Genomic DNA, 21477 nt, shown 5'->3' on the forward strand with positions numbered 1-21477 from the left:
AGAGAGACATATATCTTGTTGCTTCTGTTTCTCTGGAAAAAAACTACTGGTACAGGCAGTCCATCCACCAACACAATTTGGAACCAATCTTTATAACACTTATTCAGATGTTCCATTTTCTCTTTGGGGAGTATACTTTTTTTAGCGGTAACATCACAATACTGCATCTGCATTTATGGGGGAAATGAGTACTTTTCATTTGAAATCACGTAGGAAAAGAGAGATTCAGACAGAGAGGGAAAATGAGAAGGGAAAAAAAACATAGTTTATACAACTTTTCTTGAGTTCAGAAAGTGCTTTTCCATTTTTTATTAAAATGTTATTCTGCAAAGACTATAGAAATACATCCGGCAGTGACTTGTTAGAAGTCAACCATCTGCTTCAAACATACATAAGAAATAGATCCACCAAATTCTGCCTCCTCAGAAAATAAGTAGTACATGTATATTATCAGAACTACACAAAAGTGGCTACATTTGACAGATTCTTCTAAAGTGGACATGGTTTTCTGACAGATGGTTTTCCCCCTTGATAAAAGCTGTAACAGTGGTGAGGGTTTTGAAGGATGAGCTTGAAGGGCCACAACGTTAGCTGTCAGGCGAGGAGCTGGGGATGGGCACGGAGGGCCCTGGGGAGAGGCAGCCGCAGGAGGGGGTGTGGCAGGACTCCTTGGGGGCTGTGGGCCACAACACTCTAAGGAGACCTGGTCCTCAGAGGAAAGCGCTCCCTCTGCGGGGGCAGGGCCTTTGGGTTCACATTCAGGAATCACAAGACCCCCCTACCCAAGAGAAGAAAAGAAGAGGGAACTCCTTGCACCTGTCTGGGCTCCCTTGGAGGGCAAGGGCCCACTTGGCTAAAGGAAGGGGCGTGTGAGGACCCCCGGCTTGAGGATGGGGAAGTCTGCAGGTGAGAATACTCAGGCTCCTTTCAAGTTTGCTTTAGGGACTGGAGAGGCTCGCTAAGTAACAAGAACAAGAAGAAAACACCCTAGAGAGAAGAGTGAGTGGCGCTGGCACTTGACTTGCCCTCGTTAAGAGTGACATGCCATCTGTGGTTTGAATTCAGCTGGGAGAAATCCACTCCAAGAGTGGGCTCCCGTCACCTGGATCATCACCAGGGCGCCCATCAGCCGAGGGCAGCATCCTCCCTCTTCCACCCGCTCTGGCCCCTGCTAAAACTTCACCGAGAAGGAGGAGGTGAAGCACTCACCGGAGGCTCAGGGTTGCCTTGGTATTTTATAATGATTATCAGGATTAGTTTTCCCTGCTGTGTTCCTCCTCCATGACCAAAATGAAGGGAGAACCACAGTTGTGCAAATAAACTGGAAATGAGGCAGGCCTGGCCTGGGTTCTGCAGTCCTCATTCGAAGGAGCTGTCTTTGTCAGATGCCTTCTCAGTCTTAGGGCCGACTCACCTTTCCCAATAAAGTATTTTAATTTCATGTGTCCAAAAGCCCCAGTTAACACTAACTTTGCATTTTTTTACATTACCTTTTCATTCTGAATGTTTGCGTAATTTTTTTCACGATACTTCACTCGCACATTTCACCTAGCACCTTTCATGTGAGATCGCATGGGAAGAGAAAAGACTATAGGTGTCATGGCACTGTGTAATCTCTCTCCCCTCTAAGCTTCTCTTTCATTTTTTTAGAAAACAAAATTTAAGGGAGGAAGAATATGGCGAAGAACTTGGAGTGTTTCCCACCCAACACCTGCCTGGAGGGTGGAGGTGCATCGTTCTGAGACCTGGGTGATGCTAGGAGAAGCCGACAACCAAGACAAAATATCTCCTTTACCCCTGGGCACAGATATCTGTCAAATAGGGGTGGAACAGTCTGCACTTCCTGACTCCCAGGGAGAGGAACGAGGGTGCGTGAGAAGGTCCGTGATTGGACCTTCCAGAGAAGAGGTGTCATATCAACATAAAAAGCTTTGATATTTTGTCATTTTTAAGTCAATCAAACTGACATTTTCTTAGTGGCCATACCACTCCTTAATTATCTTAGGCTTCCCTTAGAGAGTCCGCACTCCCTGTGGGCTCACGGATGCTCTTCTCTCTGTGTGTCTGTTCACTGCTGGGCCCAGGGAAATGAGGAGTCCCAGGAAATGCACATGGAGCACCTGCCGGGACATGGACTTTACTAAGCAGATGTATCACTGAGATAAATATATATAATAAAAATATACTCCCTCAATAAAGAGGACATTTGAATATACATATATATGTACATGTACATATTCATATACATATACATAAACATATACATAGATATATATAATTGGCCTTTCATTCAAAAGTATTTGACCCACACAGGAAGAAGTTAGCCCATACCAGGTTGCAATGCCAAGCCACGTGATCAGACAGATCATACAGCAAGAGTGAAGGGAGGGCAGGAACGTGGAAGCTCCCTGTCGTTTCCACAGTCCTTGCTAGGAATCCACCTTTGGAAAAATGCTCACTTTATTGTTTCTGCTCATCTTCCGCTCCCCCCTGCCTGCCCTGGGCATCTTTGTCTGGATCAGCTCTTCGGGAGTGTTCCCCAAAGGGGGAAGCAGCCGCTTCTTGCTGTTTCGGGTTTCAGAGAGCCACTGAGGAGGCAACTCAAAAGGCCCAAAGCCGAACTGTAGGGAATACTTGTCAGGAACTGTCTCGGATTCCACAGAGGTTGCTGATGCCATCTGGGACATAAAGTCTATGGTGCCAGGGGGCGATGCCACAGGACCAACCTGCGGCCCCTTCTCCAGCTCCAGGCAGGTGCTGAGTATCTCCTTGGCCTGGAGATCAGCTGAGCCAATGTACTTGGCTTCACCCTCTTCCTCGTCCTGTGTGGATTTAAAGATCTGCTGCTGCCCTATGTGGAACATCTCCAGGAGCTGGCTGCCTGAGCGCATGCTCGGCTCCAGGCTGGCCTCGGCCACCCCACTCCCCATACCGACCACGTTCCGCCGACTGTACCGGCGGTGCAGCTGCACCAAGGTCCCCATCAAGCACTTGCGGACAGATTTGTTCACGGTGAGGAAGAGCACAGGGTTGGCCAGCAGAGAGACCTTGGGCAGCCAGATGGCAGTGAGCAGCAGGAAGACAGACGTGTCGTGCACGTGGAGCACGGTCTGGTAGACGAGCAGGGTGGTGTAGGGCACGCTGCATAAGGTGAACACTGTCACCATGGACAGCAGCGTGGCGTGCAGCTCGGCCTCCCGCTGGGAGGCGTAGGGGATGGAGATGGTGTTCTGTGGGGTGCGCAGCGCAGCTATGACGACCTTCTTCTTCTGGCTGGCGCTCAGGGCCCGTCGGATCAGGATGAGGAAGAGGAAGACCACAGCCACGGGCACGATGACCGTGGTGATGTTGTAGACCAGCACGTACACCAGGTGGCCCAAGGAGTAGCTCCAGACTTCGGCGCAGGTGGACATGGCATAGATGTCGGCCACGTTGGTCACTGCAAACACAGGGACGCTGGCCACCACTGCATGGGCCCAGATGTAGATCACCAGTTCCCGGGACCTGGCATCCGATATTTTCCTCTCCAGTGGATAGAGGACTGAGTAGTACCTGCAAAAGACACAGACAAAATTAATTTCATAGGCGATCCTTTTTTGTTTTTTTTGTATGCTCAATGGCAGGGTCACATTTCATTATTTTTTCATGTTGAGTATCCCGTTATTGTAGCATCATTTGATGAATTTTTGTTTGTTGTTTTGGGAAGTGCATGGACTAGGAATTGAACCCAGTTCTCCTTCAGGGCAGGCAAGAATTCTACCACTGGACTACCCTTGCACCCTCAAAAGATATTCTTTTAAATTAGGAGAAACTCTATAACCAAATGCAAGAGAGTGGGGAGAAAAGTGTCAAGTCTTTTATTTTGCCTAAGACAGAGAAATTCACTGGGGGAATTTGGCACATAATACCTTAACTTTTTAAGACTTGGCTGCACAATTTGAAAAGCATCACTAGACTGATTAAAAAAAGGACCATTCCAAATGAGCCTAGGGACACAGCCCTGTTCTTCATGGTACTTTCGAGACTCTTTCTCCATCAGGAAAACAACGCAATACTTTGAATTCATAGCCAGCTTTATAATTATTGTCACCAGGATTACATTCCAAAGAGTGCCCTCAATACAAAGGAGGTCTCCATCTACTGTAAACACATCTATTTCTCAACTTTAGATTCAATTTGCAAAAATGTTGCATGAGCTATAAAAACTTTAGGGCAATTTTCAAAGCCACTGGAAGAAAGAAATGTGTCTACACACACATTCAAAGCAGAGTCACAGCATAGCCTACACACTGGATATCAATAGTGTTTAAAGCTCAGGGCAGGAGAACCCACATAGGGGATGGATTCTGACAGGGTCCTTCTACAAAGTCAATCTGGCTGACAAAAAATTAGGACTGGGCAGTGCAATGGTGGCTCAGTGGCATAATTCTCGCCTGCCATGCCAGAGACCCGGGTTCAATTCCCAGAGCCTGCGCATGCTGAAAAAAAAAATTAGGACTGCTTAATAGTCACTGCTCCAACGATAATCACTCAGTAACCCTAGGAACAATTAATAGATCTAAAATCTTGCACAGTCAGATTTTTGTTAAAATCAGATCAGACTCTTCTTCCTGCCAAGCTTTAACTGGGTTATTCTAAACCTAAACAGAATTCCTAAAGCACCTGGTCAGTGTTAGCAAGGGTTTGGGGGACCTGCATAATTCTTCAGACCCTAGAACCACATCGGTTATGGCAGGACTGCCACCAACCATAAAAGTTAGGGTTGCTTCTTCTTTATGGCTGGACCCACATCTCTTCATCTAATTGGGTTGGTGTCAGCCTTACAACCCAATTAGATTCATTCGCTCACGGGGCCAGGTAAGCATGCACGCCATCCTGGAGCAAGTATTTCTGAGCACCTCCTACATGCCAGGTGTGACACCAGACACCAGGGTACCAAGATGAAAAAGCACACAGGAAGCTCTCTGAACTCCATAGGTAAAAAGACATACAAATAAACAATTGTTAACAAGATGATGACTTACTGGAGGTGTGCACAAAGAGGGTACAAGGAAAGGATCATCTAAAGCTACCTGGGAAAATATCAAAGAGAAGGCAGCACCGTGAAGGAGTTTGGCTTGAGGACAAGCCTGGGAGAGTGTTCCAGGCTGAAGGAGTTACTGTGCAAACACAGCCGTGAGCATGGATGGTCAGGGACGGATGGAGCACGGTCAGGGATGAATGGAGCACAGTCAGGGATGGATGAAGCACGGTCAAGTGTGTTCTAGATCTCTTTCAGAGAGGGAGAAAATAAAGAAAAATAACTGTATATGTTCAGCATTCTTTCCAATTTTTTTCTGCCTATTAGCTTTCCTGTTAACAACTGTATAAATACAATGAGATGATGGCCCTGCACCCTCACACAAACTAATGCTCAGGAACCCACGGTCTCAGACTTCCCTTTGCTCATTGCCATGTAACAAACTCTGGCTTCTATAAATTTCTAATTCTGTTATGTATTGAGAAATAGGTTGCAAAATAAGTATATATTTGCTCATTATAAATAATTTTCTTGGTGTTTACATCTCTAGAAGATGATGCAGGAAGTGTAGGCGGCCACCCCCAAGGAACATGCTGACTTGGTGTTATGAAACAAATAACCAAGAAAAAAATAAGAGAAAGGCTACTGCAGGATTTCCTTTCCTTATTTTTCATGTATACCATATTTACATTTGCAAGGAATTTGTATCTCTGAATAATAAAATAGGAATTCACCAGCCTTGTTTCTCTACTGGAAGGACCTCTTTACATTTTTTTTTAATGATGGTGAAAATACAGTAGTTTTCTGCTGGAAAGAAAGTAAGAATCTCTTATTGTTTGCCTATTTTCTTCTCTCAGATCAAAAACAGCCTCACAGAGATATATCACCTCGTTTCCAGGTATAACAGCAAATGGTTCAGAATAACGTGTCCTACTCTCCCTGAATGCTATTCTTAAAAGACTGTCAGGATTCAACATTATTCACAACAGCCAACAAAGTGGAAACAATCCAAGTGTCCATCATCTGATAAGTGGATAAATAAAATGTGGCACATATGACATATACAGTGGAATATTTGGGGGTAATACAAAAGGAACAAAGTACTGATAAATCCTACAACATGGATGAACCTCAAAAATGTTATGCTAAGTGAAAAGAGCCAGCCACAGAAGGCCACACATTATATGATTCCATCTATATGAAATGTCAAAAAAAAAGTCAAACATATACAAAGAGAAAGTAGACGAGTGGTTCCTGTGGACAGAAATGGACACAAAGTTTCTTGTTAGGATAATAAAATATTCTAAAATTAGACTGTGGTATTGGCTGTACAACTCCCTAAATGTACTAAAATTCATTGAAATAGAGCCAAAACGGGCAAATTGTATGGTATTTAAATTATATCTCAATAAAGCTGTTTTTAAAAAATCTTTCAAGAAAGAAAAGTCCAGAAGGTAAAATGGAAGACTCAAGATCTAATCAGAGCAGGTGGTACAAGAGGCAGTGGGAAGGATGTACCCCATGAAAACAAAATGGCTCAACAGGAAATAGATTAGAGTACCTACTAGGGTATAAACTTGAGGGAAGGGATCTGACTTTTCACTATTGTATCCCAGTGCTGTCCAGTGGCACACATGAGATGCTTAAAGACTCCTCGTTGAACAATGAAAGAGGCATGCAAAGTCATTGTCAGGCTGGCAAATTGGCATCTCATGGCCCATATTTTGTTTGCTAAAGTGATTTCGGTGACCCGCAAAATATTTTTTAAATGAAAATTAAATTGCCAACATTTGAAAACAAAATTCTGGATTTATGATCTCTCTTCTTAAAAAAAATTAGAAAATCCTGCCCATTGAGGATCTAGATACACACAAAGTAGTAATTAGCTACATCTGACACACTCTCCAGAGTGCCACAGCCCCCAGTTTTGTCACCTGCCTCACCTGCCCATGTGGATGGTCGAGTTTCTAGCCCCTTCTGTAAGAAGCCCTAGCTGTAAGAAGCCATTACAGCTCTTTAGAAGGGGCTTCTAGCAAGACATGATGGTAAACTGATTACAGGCATTAACATGTCTGAGGAAAAATGTGCAATCAGAAGGGCAATCTAGAGAAAGGGAGGCAGACTTTGGCATGGTCTATCCAAGCACAGCATGAATGATTTACTAATCCTTACTGCTGAGGACCCCGGGGCCATGAAAATAAGCATCTCTGCTCAAAACCACCCGGCTAGAAAGCAGTACAGGCAGGACTCACAGCCAGGCTTCTGGCTCCAGAGTTCACCTTCTTGACCACGAAACCAATAACTTCCCCAGGTCTGCTGGGGAGTTTGTGTTACTCTGTGTCCCTGCAGTCAACACTGGGCAGCTGATGAAATCAGGGATCCAAGACCGAGAAGCTAAGGTGGCTCACAGATCTGACTGTACCTCTTCTTCATGGTTCTGCCATCAATACCCTCATAGGTCTCCAAAGTATTAACTATTTTTTGAAAGGACAGGGAGTTCTAAAATTCCAACTCATCTAAAAATTTAAATTTAAAATAGGGTGTGAAGTCAGAATAGCTAGCACTTTCTCTTTGGCAATTTTTTCTCTCTGTAAATCTTGAAATCAAAAGTACTCAAGGTTGGATGATTACACGGTATGTGAATATATAATATATATCAATAAAACAAATAAATAATTTTTTTAAAAGATCAAAGGAGAAGGTGGAGTTATAAAAGAGAAGATAGGATTTAACAAATGAGTATGATGCCTGAATCATTATATTGATATTTCTTTTAGCTTCCAGTGCCTTGGAGCAGCCAGAAGGAAAAACCTAAAATTGTGGAACTGTAACCCATACCAAACTCTGAAATCTGTTCCTTAACTAATTGTTGTGGTGTGCTTTGAAATTTATTGCTGTTTTGAATATATATTATTTTTCACAATTAAAAAAAAAATAACCAAGAACATAAAATACTTTTCAATTCCTGTTCACTTATTGAATTCTATTCTCTAAAATGTATTCTGATCTAAACCATGTTCATGGAATACTAGCAAAAAAAGGGGGGGGGAGGCACGAACTATTGATTACTGTGATCTTTACCACTTAACTTTGATAAATTGGATCAAATTATGTATGACAGCAGTTAAACACAAGATATGAGATATTTCCAAGTGAATATCCTTGTGAAGAGTTTGAGAAGAACAAACAACCTCCAGCGTGAGACCTTGGAAATAAATCCTCCAGAGGAATTCTGGTGTTATCTGGTTCAGTCCAACGACTGTCCAGTCGCTTGTTAAATAGCCTCTGAAATGTTTCCTTGTTCTTTAAGGAAGATTTTCATCCTGCAGCAAAGAGCCGTAACTGCAGAGTTATCCAATCAGGCAGGCAATCGGCTGCAAATTGCAATGCAAATACTACCAGTCCCCGCTAAGGTGAACCTCCTCATGATCCAGAAGCTCGGCCCCAGCCTCCTCCCAACGTCACCCTCCTCCCGGGGTCTTCTCTCACTGTTCTCTGTTCTTTGGCTGCCGTTAAATCAGACTGTGCTTTTAAAGGCATCTCTATCAGACCCTCATTCTCTTTCTGTTGACCACAAGCAGGCTAATGAACAGTTTTGGAACCGCATCTATTCACCATTTGCTTCATAATGCTAATTTGTCAATACACCTTAATAATTTAAAAAATATTTAAGAGGCAGAGCACCTGGCTACCTGATCTTACCTGTCCAAAGCAATGGCAGGGAAGCTGAGGATGGTTACGGAACAGAATACTTTGTGCAAGAATTTGAGGCCCTTGCAGAAGAACACGGTGTGGATCCACCTGCAGCAGTGAGGGCTGGTGCTGAGCATGATGTCAAAGGGCACACAGACCAGGCTGGCACAGAGCCCCGAGCACGCCAGGTTTTTAATGAACCTGTTGGTGACAGATTTGAACACGGTTGTGCGGCAAGTTGACCATAACACCATGATGTTTCCTGGCCGGATATGAAAAAGAAATAAACAGATAAATAAGTAAATAAAAGAGATAAACAGATTTAGAAAAGAGAGAGAAAGAAAGAAAGTACAGATTCAGAAAAGATTTTAAAAACCAGCTTTGAGAAAGGGGTGGTTTCTTTCCCTGGCTTTCTGGGGCCTTCTTTTTATTCTTGAAACGCATCAAAGTTGTTCCTGCCCCAGGGCCTTTGCACAAACTTTTAAAAACTGCCTTTTAAATACTTATAAATCAGGATATTGTCAACTTATGTGAGATGAGTCAATCGCTTATTTATAGATCAGGGTCTAGAAGACTTAGTGGTGAGTTTTGTCATTAAACTGTAGGCATAATAGTATTATGTTAATGATGATTCAGCCTTATCTGAGAATAAACAGTTTGCTAGGTATTACTCAATCTCAGGGAGTTTACTTTTTTCAAGGTTGCTAATGACCTCCACCCCGCCAAACACTGCACTAGCAATACAACACAGGCCACACAGGTGATTTTAGATTTTCTAGTTGGCATATTTTTTAAATCATTAAAAAGAAACAGGTGAAGTTTTAATAATATATTTTATTTAACAGAATATATCCAAAAATTATCATTTCAGTATGTAATCATGAGAAAAAATTAATGAGCTATTTGACATTTTTTTTTTTTGTACTACGTCTTCAAAAACTGCATTTTATTTTACACTCACAGCACATCTCAACTTGGACTAGTCACATTTCAAGTGCTCAGTAGTCACATGCAGCTTGTGACTACAGTACTGGTCGGTGCTGTTCTAGACCTTTCAGCAACAACGACACCATTAGCCATTTCCCCTTAGGGCTCTCTCCTCTCCTGGCTTCCAGTAGACTCCTGACCTTCCTCTCTTATCCTGCCCTCCCCCCCCCCATTGGACTGCCCGTTCTCCTTTACCAGGCTCTGCTCTCTTTTCTCTCTCCAGCCTCTCCATGGATCACTCTCACATTCACCACCCAAACTAGCTCTCTCCTCTCAACTCGAGACTCCTACATCCAACTAGTGGTTCTGTACTCCCTCTGAACCCACCAGGGGGCCTTACCCTTACCAGGGCTCTCAAGGGCGTGAATGAGCCAGCACTGGTCTGCCAGATCTCACCCCTTTCTTTCCCCAGCTTGTGGGACCTGCTTCCTATTCTTGAAGCACAGCAATATGATTCTTGCCCCAGAGCTTTTGCACAAACTTTTTATACTACCGCCCATGTTTTTCATTGGTATGGTTCCTTTTAATCCAGGTCTTAGCTTTTAAATGCTGTCTCCTCAAAGAGACCTTCTCTAAGTATCATTTTATTTTAAATATTTATTGCTCAAAAAAAAAATAATAAATAAATAATAAAATAAAGTACTTATTGTTCCCACCCGTATTTTCTATGATAGTAATCTGTTGTCTCTTCATAGCTTTTATCACAATTATTAATTTCTTTACTTCCTTTAATCACTTCACTTCTATTTTATGAGGACAAAAACTGTGTCAATATCGTTCACTGTTACAACCCCTCTGCTTACGTCAGTATGAGGTCAGTATCTAGCATACAGTGGGCATCTGATAAATATCTGTTGAATAAATAAGTTTGTAAAATAAAGGGACCAACAGTAATTGAAAGTCCCTGCGGTAAGAAGAGCCCTTTTGTGGCATGTATGACATGAGAAGATATTCTAAGTTAGTAGTTCCCAAACGTCACTATTCATCAGAATTACTATCGAAGACATACTGAACCGGAGTGAAGAGTAAGGGCACTGGGAACCTGCATTTGTAACAAGCACTACAGATACAGTCAGCTCCCGACCAAAATCTTAGAAGCACAACTTTTAGACCCAGAATCTGGGGCCGCCACCTGCAGAGTCTAAGGGCCCAGGTCTTCAGGTATGTAGGGCGTCCTGCTCTCTTGATCGAGCTTTTACCTGGGAGCCAGGTCTATTCAGTAATCCATTCATAACCTGGGGACACTGCTACTCCCCGCACACATGCTCAGAGAAGGCCTTAGAGCCGAGGGAGCAGAAAGAAGAGCAACTGTGCCAGGGAAGGGAGCCCAGAAGTCAGGGCTGTGGCCAAGGTTTTAAGTTGCATCTCAGAGGCCGACACAACACACTGTGAAGAGTCTATCTTCAAACACGACATTCTAGGGCCACCGAATATCTGTCAGACAAGGTAGATAAGCCCATCCCCTTGTGAGGAATATAGGCCTGTGGCTTCCAGGAAATTCTCTACCAAACATTCTTCACATTCCGAGGCCGACTTGGAGAGATTAAAGCTGCTCTGTGCTTATGTATGCATATTTATTCCTGTAAGAGTCGTTTATGCTGATAAACATCACCACCTCCCGCCTTCTCCGACTTTCTTGTTACCAAGGTGATAGGCTGACAGTAATGATTTATTTGAAGCGCCACCAATTCAGGGATTTTTCCCTGGCCTTCTTTTGCTGAAACACAGATCAGAGTCTCATCTTTCCTCACTTAGGTTAACATACCAGATTTTAAATCTCATAAGCATCTAATCATGAAGTGGTCAACTTGAGGGGATCTGCCACGGAAAGAATGTACATGGCAGCATTTTCAGTTGTCAAAATTGGGGGTGTCTCCAGTCCAGGGGAGTGGTTTGCCATTAATTATAATCCTTCCTTGTTATAAAGCAAGACTTTTCTTTTTTTTTTTCCTCACATCACTATTAATCTTCATAGTTGGATAGGTTATGCTGCATAAAATATATTGAGACTCAGAACAAAACAGGATAATTCATGACAAAGGCAGGTCCAGCTCTCCTTTGTAGGCCAGTGGTCTGTTGTCCACACAGCAGTTTCTCTCAGAACAGAACTGAAATTAATTTCCGTCATTACTCTCCTGTCCTGTCCCCCACCTCCTTATTGTGTCAGACATGCTTTTAATTGTTTGGGTTTTTTTTTTTTTAAATCAAATTTTAGCCACGTATGTGCTGCTCAAATACATTATAACAGTAATAATTTGAAGTCAGAATATTCTGGCTATAGGACAGGATACCAGAGAAGTCATCTTTGGAAGGATATTGGAATATAATGAACATTTTGTTTGAATGTCTACACTTGTAGGAAACTTTTTTCAGTGAGTTAGCATTTTAAAAAGTAAGACTGCTATAATCACATTTTATCTTCATTGATTCATGAGGCTCTGGGAAGCATTTGAAGCTTAATCTCTTTTGCTATTATGACCCTGAAGCTAAAGACCATGCTCTTCCTGTTTCTAAACCACTGATTTCTCTTCTCATTAAAACCAACTCATTTGGCTTGAAGAACCATCACTGGGACAAAATATCAGGAGAGAATAACCCATGCCCAATATCTGATTGGCCACACATAAAAGAATACAATGTGTGTATGTATAGACATGTATATTGTGTGTGCTTATAAACGTGCATGTGTGCATATATATTTACATATACTTGTCTACACACACACATTGTATTCTTTTATGTGTGGCCAAAATACAAATAAAGATTTCTCTTTACACAGTACACTTGATAGACAAGGTATCTATCAAGTTGAAGACAGAGACATGTACATTACCTACAATTCACGAATAGTGCTTCACAGATCACAAGGAGTTACACAGTAAAATTTTTTTCCAACTAATTTTGTCTCAGCAAAATTTTCGCTGTGACTCACCTATTAAACTGGTTTATAGAATTTGCATCTTTGAATGAGGCAATCCTGGTGTGTTAAAGAGACTAACAACCAAAATGAGAAAGATATTCCAAAAAACAACCTGGAAAAATTGTGTGCCTTTGAAAATCTTCCTAAGAAACGAGAAACTTTTCCATTTAAAAACTACCAGCTTCCCCAGAGATTTACAATGGCAAAAGGATCACTGATGATACTTTTACAGAAATATAACAAACCACCAAGAACATTCTAAAAATCAAAATTTGAAAAGGCAAATGTAAACTGGAGTAATTTGTTAAATTACAAGGAAAAGCCTAAGAAGACAGACTGTGCCGAGAGGTCAAAGAGAAGCAGAATCAAAAAAAGATGGGAAAGACTACAAAAGAACATTTATACTCAGCAAACACCTGTGATCCCAAAGAAAAGTTTAAGCAAATTGAGAAATACTAATCCCATATAGAAACAACAACAAATTTTTTTTAACTTTTTTTATTGTGTAGTATAACATATATACAAAGCAAAGAAATAAAAAAGCAACAGTTTTCAAAGCACTCTTCAACAAGTAGTTACAGGACAGATCTCAGTGTTTGTCATGGGCTACGATACAATCCTCTCATATTTTTCCTTCTAGCTGCTCCAGAATATAGGAGGCTAGAGGACTTAAATATTTTTTTATCATCACAATCAACTTATTTTCCTTTTTTTGTGAAAAATAGCAGATAAACAAAAAAGCTATAAATTTCAAAGCACAGCATCACAACTAGTTGTAGAACATATTTCAGACTTTGACATGGGTTACAGTTTCACAGTTTTAGGTTTTTACTTCTAGCTGCTCTAAAATACTGGAGACTAAAAGAGATACCAATTTAATCATTCAGCATTCATATTCACTTGTTAAATCCTATCTTCTCTGTATAACTCTATCATCACCTTTGATCTTTCCATCCCTCTCTTTAGGGGTGTTTGGACTATGGCAATTCTAAATTTTTCATGTTGGAAGGGTCTGTCACTAATATGGGGTTCAGAGATGGAACTATCTGATGTTCTGGAGAGGCTGGGCTAGGTTTCAGGACTTATCTGGACCAGGGACCCATCTGGAGGTTGTAGGTTGCTGGAAAGTTACTCTAGTGCCTGGAATCCTTGTGGAATCTTATACATTGCCCTAGGTGTTCTTAAGGATTGGCTGGAATGGTCCTGGTTAGGGGTTGGTGGGTTATGATAGGTAGCAAGGTCTACCTGAAGCTTGCATAAGAGCAACCTCCAGAGAAGCCTCTCGACTCTATTTGAACTCTCTCTGCCACTGACACTTTATTAATTATACTTCTTTTCCCCCTTTTGGTCAGGATGTAATTGTTGATCCCACAGTGCCATGTCTGGATTTACCCCCGGGAGTCATCTCCCACATCCCAGGGAGACTTTCACCCCTGGATGTCATGTCCCATGTAGTGGGGAGGGCAATGATTTCACTTGTAGAGTTGGGTTTAAAGAGACTGAGGCCACATCTGAGCAACAACAGAGGTCCTCTAGAAGTAACTCTTAGGCATGCCTTTAAGAAGTCTAAGCTTCTCCACTCCCTTCATAAGCTTCACAAGAGTAAGCCTCATGATCGAGGGCATGGCTTATTGATTTGGGTACCCCTAAAGTTTGACACAGTATCATGGATTCCCTGATGGTAAGGTTTAATAGTTTCATATTCTTTCTCCCTTCCCTCAGGGGACTTTGCTAATACTTTTTTATTGTCTGCTTAATATACTCTAGGATGTTTCCAGGCATTACAATAATCTATACAGGATTAAAGGACCTCTTTCTTATTCTGTGCTCCCTGTGTTTCAATCGTTCAAATGAGCTATATAGATAAATTGAATTAGATTATGCACTACAGAAAATTTCAGTTCCAGACCAAGTAAACCTTTCTTCTATTGGTCTCAAAGAGTATGTGTGGTTCCAAAATATAGACACTGTCTTCCTCACCCCTCTGTTCTGAATTACTTCAACCCCAACCTGTTCAGCTTTGCTCTTATCTCTAAATATCACATTATATATATATATAAAACAGCCTCTCAAAATCCAAAAACAACAATCACCACTCCAGACTTAATGTGTCTGGTCTAAAAGCTTACAGTCTAGGCCCCTGTTTTCTTATAAGCATTTTCTAAAGGTGACCATACCATTCTTGTTCTTTTGTTTCTGGTTTATTTTGTCTCACCAAATGTCCCACAAGTTCATTCACATCATTGCATGCCTGATGACTTTGTTCCTTATTGTAGCAGCACAACCTTCATTCATGAGTATGCACCATCATTTGCCATTCTACTTTATCAGTGCATCCTTCAGCCACCTGCATTCATCAGGCATCAAGTAGAGGGCCCAAAGTCCACAGTCCATCAACATTATCAATTTTAGATAATTTCATTGTTCCCAAGAGAAAGAAAACCAATAAACACACCCTCGCCAAATAGGAAATCTAAACCTCCTCTTAACTTTTGTCCCTCACCCCTTATTTACCTCTGCTGTTGCTGTGGTACTGCTGATGGTTTCCTTTTGGACATAGCTGATAGCATGCAAGAGCAGTTTTCCCCTGTACCTTGGACTTAAAAACTCTTTTTCACAAGAATTATATCTTTGAAGTAATTCTTGTGAGAACTCATTCAAATTTCTAGTGTAAATCAGTGGGACACATAAGTCTATACAACCCTTTCAATCTTGTTCATCTTCAATATGATAATATTACTTATAGACCCATTAGAGAATCACCTTCACTCCTATCTATTCCCTTACATTGGAGTTCAACCTCATTAGCTAACAGTTCACCCATTTCTAGCTTTGACGTATCTGTAAGTCCCCCATATTCTGTATTATAAGCCTCTGATTATACCTTTATGCTGGTCATAAAAGTGGAATCTTACAGTATCTATCCTTTTGTGCCTGGCTAATATCACTCGGCGTTATATCCTCAAGGCTCATCTATCTTATCATGTGCTTCAGGACATCATTTTGTCTTACTGCTGCATAATATTCCATCATATGTATACCATATTTCATTGATCCACTTGTCTGTTGATGGGCATTTGGTTTGTTTCCATCTTTTGGCAATTATGAATAATGCTGCTATGAACATCGGTGTGCAAATATCTGTTTGTGTCATTGCTTTCAGCTCTTCTGGGTATATACCAAGTAGTATATATACTTGGTATATATATACTTTATTGCTTGGTCATAGAGCAACTCAATATTTAGTTTCCTAAGGAACTGCCAGTCTTCCATAGTGGCTGCACCATTATACATTCCCATCAGCATTGCATAAATGTCCCAGTTTCTCCACATCTTCTCCAACATTTACACTTTCCTGTTTGTTTAATAGCAGCCATTCTTATAGGTGTGAGGTGGTATCTTATTGTAATCTTGATCTGCATTTCCCTTAAAGCCATTGAAAATGAGCATCTCTTCATGTGCTTTTGAGCCATCTGTATTTGCTCTTCAGAAAATGCCTACTCAAATCTTTAGCCCATTTTATAACTGGATTGTTTGTTCTTTTGCTGTTGACTTGTGTGATTTCTTTGTATATACAGAAAATCAACCCTTTGTCTGATATGTGATTTCCAAATATTTTCTCCCACTGAGTTGGCTGCCCCTTCACCTTTTTAACAAAGTCTTTTGAAGTGCAGAAGCATTTGATTTTGAGGAGTTCCCATTTATCTATTTTTTCTTTTGTTGCTTGTGCTTTGGGTGTAAAATTTAGGAAGCTACCTCCTATTACTAGGTCTACATTTTCTTCCAGAAGCTTTATTGTGCTAGTCCTTATATTTAGGTGTTAATTTTTTAACTTTGAGTTAATTTTTGCATAGGGTGTAAGATAGGACCTCTTTCATTCTTTTGCTATTGATATTCAGTTCTTCCATGCCCAAGTATTGAAAAGACTACTTTATCCCAGTTCACAGGATTTGGGGGCCTTGTAAAAACAAGTTGACCATAGATTTAGTGGTCTATTTCTGCAATGTTAATTTGATTCTATTGATCAATGCTTCTATCTTTGTGCCAGTATCATGCTGTTTTGAATACTGTGGCTTTATAATAGGGTCTAAAGTCAGGGAGTGTTAATCCTCCCACTTTGTTCTTCTTTTTTAGGATGCTTTTAGCTTTTCAGGGTCTCTTTCCCTTCCAGATGAATTTGGTAGTTAGCTTTTCCAAATCTTCAAAGTAGGATGTTGGAATTTTTATTGTTACTGTATTGAATCTGTCAATCAATTTGGGGAGAATTGACATCTTAACTATATTTAGCCTTTCTATCCATGAGCAGGGAATGAAAGATCTCCTTTGTTTCATTTTAGCAACGTTGTGTAGTTTTCCGTGTACAAGTTCTTTACATCCCTAGTTAGGTTCACCAGACAACAATTTTGTGAGAAGAACTTTTGGGGGGCGAGGTGGAGGAAGGGGAGATGAATGGTCTGGGAAATGAAGAAATTTTTCATTTCTTCTCTGTTTCAGTTTGAAGCCAAAAAGATAGCCAAGAACATAGTCCCTTGGGTTACAAGAATTATGTGAAGGGGATATTAGGAAATTTTTTAAATTAATTTGCCAGGTAACAATAGGAATTATTTTAATTGATTTATAGCTTTATATTTAAAGTGGCTTTCTTGTAAATAGAATATAGTAAGTTTTTACTTTCTTAATCAATCTGACAATTTTTCATTGGTTTATTCAGAACATTTAGAGTAATGTTATTATTGCTATGGTTGGATAAAATCTACCATCTTGCTACTTGCTTCCTGTTCTTTGTTCCTTTTTATCGACTTTATTTCCTGTTTTAGATTGACTGAGTATTTTTATGATACCCTTTCATCTCCACTTTGGCTTATTATTTGTACTTCTTTTAAAGTTATTTTAGTCGTTGCCCTATGATTATTATATACATCTTGGATTACTTGCAGTCTAATTTCAAATGCTATCACACTGCTTTGCATGTAGTGTAAGAATCTTTTATGACAATATACTCTTAATTCCTCTCTCTCAACCTGTGAACTTTTATTGTCATACATTTTACTTTTATATTAACTATAAACTGCAAATATGTCCCTACAGTTTTTGCTTCTTACAGTCAATTAACTTTTAGAGCAATTACAAAATAAGAAAATAGGGCGGGCAATGGTGTCTCAGTGGCAGAGTTCTTGCCGGCCATGCCAGAGACCTGGGTTCAATTCCCAGTGCCTGCCTGTGCTGGTTTGAAAAGATGTATGTCCCCTAGAAAAGCCACGTTTTAATCTAAATCCCATTTCATAAAGGCAGAATAATCCCTATTCAATACTGTATGTTTGAGACTGTAATAAGATCATCTCCCTAGAGATGTGATTTAATCAAGAGTGGTTGTTAAGCTAGATTAGGTGACAACATGTCTCCACCCATTTGCAGGGTCTTGATAAATGTCTGGAATCCTATAAAACAGAAAACATTTTGGAGAATGAGAGATTCAGAGAGAGCAGAGCAGATGACATAGTCATGAGAAGCAGAGTCCACCAGCCAGTGACCCTTGGAGATGAAGAAGGAAAATGTCTCCTGGGGAGCTTCATGAAACAGGAAGCCAGGAGAAGAAGCTAGCAGATGATGCCATGTTCGCCATGTGCCTTTCCAGATGAGAGAGAAACTTTGACTGTGTTCGCCATGTGCCTTCTCACTTGAGAGAGAAACCCTGAGCTTTACTGGCCTTCTTGAACCAAGGTATCTTTCTTTGAATGCCTTTGATTGGACATTTCTATAGACTTGTTGTAACTGGGACATTTTCTTGGCCTTAGAACTGTAAACTAGCAACTTATCAAATTCCCCTTTTTAAAAGCCATTCCGTTTCTGGTATATTGCATTCTGGCAACTAGCAAACTAGAACACTGCCCATATTAAAAAAAAGAAAGAAAGAAAGAAAAAGAAAATAAGTTTTTTGTGTTTATCTTCATTCTAACCATTTCTTCATTTCTTTGTACAGATCCAACTTTCTGCCTGGTATCTTCCAGGCCTGAAGAACTTCCATTAATATTTCTTGTAGTGTGGGTCTGCTAATAATTAATTCCTTTATTTTTGAAAGATATTTTTGCTAGAGATAATATTCTGAGTTGAAGGGGCTTTTTGGGGGACTTGAAAGATGTCATTCCATTGCCTCCTGTATTGCATAGCTTCTGACAGAAATCTGCAGTAATTCTTATCTTTGTTGCTTACATATAATGTGTCTTTTTTCATTAATTTTCTTCAACATTTTCTTTGTTTTCATTTGTTTAAATATGAGGTGTCTAGGTGTATGTGTGTGTGTGTGTGTGTGTGTGTGTGTGTGTGTGTGTATTTACCCTGGTTAGAGTACTCTGATCTTGGATCTATGATTTGATGCTTTTATTATTTTTGGAAAATTCTGAGCCAATATATCTTTTTGCTTGTTTGTTTTTCTTTATTTATTTATTAAACATAACAACATACAAATGGAAATATTCTTACCATATGATCATTCCATTCTTGATATATAATCAATAACTCACAATATCATTACATAGTTGTATGTTCATCATGATCATTTCTTAGAACATTTGCATCAATTCAGAAAAAGAAATAAAAAGAAAACAGAAAAAAATTCATACGTACCATAACCCTTACCCCTAGTGATCCCTTTCATTGATCACTAGCATTTCAATCTACTAAATTTATTTTAACATTTGTTCCCCCTATTATTTATTTTTAATCCATATGTTCTACTCATCTGTCGATAGGGTAGATAAAAGGAGCATAGACACAAGGTTTTCACAATCACACAGTCATATTGAGAAAGCTATATTATTATACAATCATTTTAAAGAAACATGGCTACTGGAACACAGCTCTATATTTTCATGCAGCCCCCTCATCCTCTACATTACACCTTAACTAAAAAGGTTAAACCTTAACTAATAACCTCTCGACTCTGTTTGGAATCTCTCAGTATTGACACTTTATTTTGTCTCATTTCACTCTTCTCCCTTTTGGTTGAGAAAGTTTTCTCAATCCCTTGATGCTGGGTCCTGGGTCATTCTAGGATTTCTGTCCCACATTGCCAGGAAGGTTTACACTCCCGGGAGTCATGTCTCACATAGAGAGGGGGAGGGCAGTGAGTTTGTCGTGTTGGCTGAGAGAAAGGCCACATCTGAGCAACAAAAGAGGTCCTCTTGGGGGTGACTCTTAGGGCTAATTTTAAGTAGGCTTAGCCTAATCTTTGTGGGGTTGAATTTCATATGAACAAACCCCAAGGTTGGGGGCTCCACCTATTGCTTTGGTTGTCCCCACTGCTTGTGAGAATATCAAGAATTCTCCACTTGGGGAAGTTGAGTTTTCCCTCTTTCTCTTGGCATTGGATTTTTAGAGTTAGATTCTGAACTGTAATGAGGTAGAGTCTAGCCTCAATATGGGAAGAGGGTGAAGGCCAAATTTGCCCAAAAGTTTCCAACCATGTATATTATAGGACATCTGGTGATTTCCACCCATGTTCCCCACCTCCCACATTCCCATACACACACATGCACAAATTCCACAGCAGCACCACTTAGGTTAGAATCCAGGTCCCAGACCACATGTCAGTCACCTCACTTAGTAGTCCCAGTTAATATATGTAGGATTTCACATAGGCAAGAAACAAGAAGGGGACATGAGTGATAATTTTTTAAAATGAGAGGACAGGAGAAGGTAAGGAAAAAAGGAGGAACAGGTCATTGAAAAATATAAATGTTTTATGATGTGGGGTAGACAACTCCTACTACTACACCATGCCACAGTGCTGTGGTTCCTAAACCCGGCTGAACATTGGATCTCCTGGGAAACTTTTAACTACGGATCCCCTGGCTTCAGCCCTACTGAATCAGAATCCTGGGGTCCTACAAATCTTTATTCCTAAGTGCTCAGTGGGTAATTCTCATTATTGACTAGGGTGCAGCCCTACAGCCACTCACTGTCTGCTTTCATCATACTGAGCAACTTAGGAGCACTGTACTCACTGTTGCTGGTTTTTTCCCAATATAAAGATAGCCCCTTTACCCTACCTCTTGCCCCAATAACAAAGCCAGAAACACCCAAGTCATAGTGAGCTCTAATTATAGTCTCCATGGAGTCCAAAGCAAATCCTTCTCTGGAGAAGAATCAGTGGACATCTGCTGCTCAGCTTCCCAGCACTGCCTGCAGACAGGGTGAGCTACCACTACAGAAATAGCTTTTCTACCAGAGGAGAAACACAACAATGGTTCACCTCCTTTGATCATTTTTTATTATCAATGCTCACTGATGCTTCACATGTCTCCCAGTTGGTCCTTGGCCAACCCAGAAAGAAAAATCCATTTATTTCCAAAGCTTTAAAAAAATTAGGTCATTCACACAGCAAAAATAAAGTCCATTTGGGACTATATATGTGATTTAACAAAGAGAGGGGGAAAACTGAAAAATATAGTTGCTTACTCAGAGCTGCAAAGCGAAGGAAAAAGGTGAGTGAAACAAAAGGGAATGCAACCCAAAGGACTTGCTTTCCAGGCTACAGTTTTGGTTACCACGTACAACAGTATGCCCTTTGGCCATCTAGACTGCTTTAAATCCTTACAGTTGGAGAACTTCAGGGTACCACTTGGTTTCAGGTTTGTTTTTCCTTATTCCCCAAGCAAAACACATTATTGTTTTGCATGATTATTAAAGTAACACATACCTAATTTTTAAAATTCAGACAATACATAAAAGGATAAAGAAGAAGGAAAAAATTATCTACCCAGTGATAGCTGTGTATAAATTTAAGTATCCATCCTTCCAACTTCTTTTCCTAAACCGACTTTTGTTCAGACCCATGCGACCATACTATGCATTTTGC

General features: G+C 40.5%; 1 protein-coding gene across 3 annotated transcripts in view; it reads right to left on the reverse strand.

The window, feature by feature from the left end:
• Positions 1–288: 288 nt before the first annotated feature.
• The window catches only part of GPR176 (G protein-coupled receptor 176), a 141782-nt gene continuing 120593 nt past the window's right edge, over positions 289–21477 (reverse strand). For all 3 annotated transcript variants that reach the window (XM_077127429.1, XM_077127428.1, XM_077127430.1), the window contains 2 exons: positions 8723–8975; positions 289–3552 (listed from right to left, as the gene is read on the reverse strand). In XM_077127429.1, coding sequence (XP_076983544.1) covers positions 2430–3552; positions 8723–8975 — 1376 coding nt within the window. In that variant the 3' untranslated portion in view covers positions 289–2429. The remainder of the gene's footprint in view (positions 3553–8722; positions 8976–21477) is intronic.

Source organism: Tamandua tetradactyla, chromosome 14 (assembly GCF_023851605.1).
Source record: "Tamandua tetradactyla isolate mTamTet1 chromosome 14, mTamTet1.pri, whole genome shotgun sequence".
Classification (NCBI taxonomy): Eukaryota; Metazoa; Chordata; class Mammalia; order Pilosa; family Myrmecophagidae; genus Tamandua; species Tamandua tetradactyla.